At 41.5% G+C, this 5423-nt stretch overlaps 1 protein-coding gene across 1 annotated transcript; it reads right to left on the reverse strand.

Annotated features, from left to right (window-relative positions):
* Positions 1-3504: 3504 nt before the first annotated feature.
* On the reverse strand, positions 3505-5127 carry LOC118560338 (tripartite motif-containing protein 16-like). The gene is made up of 2 exons (XM_036131280.1): positions 3901-5127; positions 3505-3646 (listed from the first exon to the last, which is right to left on the reverse strand). The coding sequence occupies exons 1-2, from the start codon at positions 5105-5107 to the stop codon at positions 3615-3617; spliced, it is 1239 nt and encodes a 412-aa protein (XP_035987173.1). The 5' UTR covers positions 5108-5127; the 3' UTR covers positions 3505-3614.
* Between the last annotated feature and the right edge of the window lie 296 nt (positions 5128-5423).

Raw genomic sequence — 5423 nt, forward strand, 5'->3', positions numbered from 1 at the left:
GAGAGCGAAGTGCTCTGTTACGAATATACGGGGTAATCAGAGCTCTGATATATGATGGAGCTTGATTATTAAGGGCTTTATACGTTAGAAGAAGAATTTTAAATTTTATTCTTGATTTAACAGGAAGCCAATGAAGGGAAGCTAAAATTGGAGAAATATGATCCCGCTTGTTGATTTTCATCAGAACTCTTGCTGCAGCATTTTGGATCAGCTGAAGGCTTTGAACTGCATTTTGTGGACTTCCTGATAGTAAAGAATTACAATAGTCCAGCCTTGAAGTAACAAATGCATGGACTAGTTTTTCAGCATCACTCCTGGACAGAATGTTTCTAATTTTGGCGATATTCCGGAGGTGAAAAAAGGAAACTCTGGAAACCTGTTTTATATGGGATTTAAATGACATGTCTTGGTCAAAAATAACACCAAGATTTTTTACTTTATTACCAGAGGCCAGGTTAATGCCACCCAGATTAAGTGATTGGTTAAGAAGTTTATTTTTTGAGGACTCTGGCCTGTTTCAGTGCTATGATGAGCTCTGAAGCCTGACTGAAACTTCTCAAGTAGGTCATTTGTAAATGTTCACAAAGTTGATTAGCAACTACTTTCTCAAGAATTTTAGATAAGAAAAGAAGATTAGATATAGGGCTGTAGTTTACTAACTCATCTTGATCAAGAGAAGGTTTTTTAAGTAAAGGTTTAATAACAGCTACTTTAAATGCCTGTGGTACATGTCCATTTATAAAGGATGGATTAATCATATAGGGGCATTAATCAAAGAGAAAACCTCTTTGAATAACTTGTTGGGGATTGGGTCTAACATACAAGTAGAAGGTTTAGATGAAGCTAATACTTTAGATAGCACAGAAATCTTTACAGCGTCTAAACAGTTCAAACCGATCAGGTTCTAAAGATTCCTCCAACACTGCATCACTTACTGAGGACGAGGTAATCGTGTTTGGGATGATGCCAGTGATTTTATTTTTAATGGAATCAGCATTGTTTATGAAGAATCCTATAAAGTCATTACTGCTGCTGAGAGCTGAGAGAATGGGTGGATCAACAGAGCTATTATTCTGGGTAAATTTGGCAACTGTACTAAAGAGAAACCTAGGATTATTTTTATTCTCCTGTATTAATAATAATAATTGAACTTTATTGATCGCACAATGGAGAAATTCACTTCTGCATCTTAACCCATCCCCTTGGGGAGCAGTGGGCTGCCACTGTGCGGCGCCTGGGGAGCAATTCGGGGATTAAGGGTCTTGCTCAGGGACCCAGAATGGCAGCTTGTGGGAGTTGAGCTCAGAACCTCTGGGACCGAAGCTCTGTGCTCTAACCACTAGGCCACCACTCCCTCCTTTCTCTGCATTTAACCCATCCCCGTTGGGGAGCAGTGAGCTGCCACTGTAGTGCGCCCGGGGAGCCCAGGGCTGAGGGTCTTGCTCAGGGACCCAGAGTGCAGGCAGTTGGGATTAAACCGGGTACTTGCATCCTTCTCAGAGCGCAAGTGCGCTGCTCTAACCACTCGGCCAGCACTCCCCCCAATGATAAAAAATATGCAGCTCTAACTCCACAAAGGGTCTTTTCTACAACAGTGGACTGTTTTTCCGGAGTAAGTAGGATTCCTCTTGATTTGTAGAGCACCATTTTCTCTCCAATATCATAACATTGTGCTTCAAAGAATACAGCTCTAAATTAAACCAGGGAGCCATCTTCCTGTTAATATTCACCTTATTTATTATTGGAGCTAAACTGTCTAATACAAAACGCAACGAAGAAGTGACACCGTCAACAAAGGCGTCCATTTGTGAATGGGAAAAACAACAACATTGTTTCCATCTGCTGAGAATTTCTGTGATACTGAGGAAATTACACGGAGGACAGACTCTTCCAAATTTGATACAGCATTATCTGGTAAAGATCCACTATAATTAAAACTTCTTTTGGGGGTGAAGGAGTCAGTGAAATTGAACTCAAAGGTTATTAAAACATTTTTAAGATAGGACAGGGTCTGTGAGGAAATACTGTTAATCATTCACAATCAATGTCAGCACAAGGTCTAATGTATGAAGCCAAGAGTGCATCCGTTTATGCACATTTTGAACAGACCCAATTTATTCTAGGATAGTATTACAGGCTACAATTAGGTTATCACATTCTGTGTCAACATGAATGTTAAAATCCCCCACTGTAATAACCTTTACAGTCTTTAACACCAAATCAGATAAGAAGTCGGAGAACTGATCAAAAAACTAAGAGTAAGGGCCTGGTGGACGATACAAAATTACAAGCAGAACAAGTTTTATTGCTTTGCAGTTTGGATGAGGGAAACTAATGGTTAAATGTTCAAAAGAATTGTAGTTATTAATTGGCCTAGGACTAATTAATAAATCAGACTGAAACATGGTTGCTTCTCCTCTTCTCGTAGTTCTGGGGATGTGGAAATTTAAATAATTGGAGACAGTTGACTCGTTTTTACTAATATAGTCCTGTTGTATTCAGGTTTCTGTGAGACAAAATAAATTAATCTGATTATCAGAAATCAATTCATTAACTAACAAAGTCTTTGGAGAGAGAGACCTTAATATTTAATAAACCACATTTAATTGTTTATTTTTTGTTTCAATTTGAGACATTAATTTTTATGAGGTTTTTATGATTTGCTCCTTTTGGATCCTTTTTTAATCTGTTTAGTTGTGGCCGTGGGAAAGGCACCACCTCAATGGGGTAATAGGTGGGTGACAGTACAGAAGCTGCAGAGAGGTGTATTAAACGGCTCTGCTTCCTGGTCTGGACCCTGGTTTTGTATTTGCAACACATACATACATACAGAAATAATCAAACAAGAATTTTATTTGCAGTGATTTAAATAAAGGTTCATTCTGTACAACTAATGAAATACTAATAAACATTTTATGGACTCCATGTCATGTAACATCACAACGTTCCTGCAGGGAGCAGTGTGTCGTCACCAACAGAGCTAAACAGTGAAGCAACGTGACAGCTTCATTCTAAAGTTTCTCCTCCTAAAAATCAACAAAACATGACAACCCAAGTCCTCTAAGAGACAATATCTGTTGTCTCATGTGTGTCTGGGCTCAACAAAACAGGTCCAAACCAGAACCGGATCAAAGAACTGGTTTCAGTTTTTCAACGTTGGGAATTATCTGACATTTTATTGCTAAGTTCACAGTCTTTGGTGCTGAAAGCAACAAGGAGGGAAAAACAGCAAATATTCTGGTTCTGATCAGCTGTTTAAAAAACACTGTTGAAAAATAACCATACCAAGAAGAAGTAGAACATCAAATATGAAGAAGTGCTGACAATCTCTCACTATTGATTTCTGTGAAGTTTAGACATAAAACAACAACGATCAAGAAAAAACATGTGCCAGAGATTTAAAAATCAGAATCAAACTCACTGAACCTTCAGTGGATTCCGTCTATTTGGGTTAACAGAACTCAGCAGATTCTCCATAACAAACCAAAACTCCAGCGTGTAGCGGCTGAGTGAAGGTAGTCTGGACTCTGTGGAGGAGAGTCATGGTTTCAGAGACGCTGTAGAAGGACAGAATACCTGCTCTGTGATCCAGGTACACTCCTACTCTGGAGGAATCAGGACCTGAGATGGAGGTCCAGATGTTGTTGTGACCAAATTGATAACCATTTTGGGAAGAATATAATGCCCAAGATTTGTCATTAGCTCCAAATTCACATTCATTTCCAATTCCTGCTCTGCTGATATTCTTGTATGCGACTGCTACATGAACTTGTATCCCGCTCCACTCCACTTCCCAGTAACAACGTCCAGTCAGACTCTCTCTACTCAGAACCTGAAACCAATCAGTGAATCTGTCTGGATGACTAGACAAAGATTGAGGTTTATCTATCCATGTCACCTTCCTGTTCTCCTCTGATAGTAACAGCTCATTGTGTGCTGTGTTTGGATCCAGTGTAATTTCACATGAATATTTCAATAATTCAGCTCTGCTCTTTGGTTCTGGTTCTGACAGTAAAACATCCACCTCAGTGAGTCTCAGTGAGATGTTTGTCCGTGTGTCTTTCAGGATGTCCTGTAGTTGATCTCTGAGCTTTGACACAGCTGCTGTCACATCCTCAAAGTAGCTCAGAGGACGGATCTTGATGCTGGATGAGTGTGTAGACTCACTGAGTGCTGACAGTGAGGGGTAGTTGTGGAGAAACTGGTTGTGATCCTCTGTGTCTGAGAGCTGCTTCAGCTCAGCGTCCTTCCTCTTCAGCTCAGTGATCTCCTGCTCCAGCTTCTCCTGAAGCTCTTTGACTCGACTCCCTTCAGTTTCCTGCTGGGATCTGATCTGCTGCTTCACATCAGAGCTTCTTTTCTGGATGAGACGGATCAGCTGAGTGAAGATCTTCTCACTGTCCTCCACTGCTTTTTCAGCAGAGTGCTTGATGGCCTCCAGCTCCTGTTGAAGCAGCTTCACATCTTTCTCTCTGTCCTGGATTCTCTGCTGGATGTTTTCTCGTCTCACCTCCAGCTCTCTCTGCCTCTCAGTCCTTTCTGCTGCAGCTGACACTGTGTCGTGGCCTTTATGTTCATCCACAGGGCAGAGATAACAGATACACTTCTGATCAGTACGACAGAACATCTTCATCACCTCATCATGACGGGAGCAGATGTTCTCCTGGAGGTTCTTGGAGGGCTCCACCAGCTTGTGTTTCTTTAGTGGAGCAACATCATAATGAGGCTGAAGGTGTTTCTCACAGAAAGAGGCCAGACAGATTAAACAGGACTTGATGGCTTTCAGTTTTCTTCCAGAGCAGAAATCACAGGCCACATCTTCAGGTCCAGCATAGCAGAGATCAGCAGGAGCAGCTTGGAGTCCAGTCTTCTTCAGCTGCTCCACTAAAGCTGCTAACATGGTGTTTTTCTTCAGAACGGGCCTTGGTCTGAAGGTCTCCCTGCACTGAGGGCAGCTGTGGTTTCCTTTCTGATCCTCTCCATCCCAGAAGTTTTTAATACACTTCATACAGTAGCTGTGTCCACAGGGAATAGCCACTGGATCCTTCAGTAGATCCAGACAAATCCAGCAGGAGAAGGTTTCTCGGTCCAGCTGATTCTGCTCCATTTCTCCTCTCAACCACGTAGACTGTGTGAGCTTCTTTTCCTTAAAATTAACTCTGAGCTTTGTTTGTTCAGACGATACCAGCTTCTTAAGTTTCCCACGTGGGTGTATGCCGGTTACACACGCCCTCAACCTAAAGAAAGAATGTGGACAGACTAGAGCTGCCAAGAGCAGGAAGACAGCAGGAAAAACTATCAGGGTTTACAAATACAGAGATGAGTAGTTTTTGCTATGGACACTGCTGTCACTATAGCATGGCTGCATTCCATTTCATACCAAGAAAAAACAAAGAGTGGAAGAGATTTGCTGTCTAGCCTTC

This window comes from Fundulus heteroclitus, unplaced genomic scaffold (genome assembly GCF_011125445.2).
Source record: "Fundulus heteroclitus isolate FHET01 unplaced genomic scaffold, MU-UCD_Fhet_4.1 scaffold_42, whole genome shotgun sequence".
NCBI classification, from domain to species: Eukaryota; Metazoa; Chordata; class Actinopteri; order Cyprinodontiformes; family Fundulidae; genus Fundulus; species Fundulus heteroclitus.

Coding starts and splice junctions, on each gene's coding strand:
- LOC118560338 (XM_036131280.1), bottom strand. CDS start 5,107: ATGGAGCAGAATCAGCTGGACCGAGAAACCTTCTCCTGCTGGATTTGT. Junction 3,647..3,900: donor ACTATCAGAGGAGAACAGGA/AGGTGACATGGA, acceptor CAATTTGGTCAC/AACAACATCTGGACCTCCAT.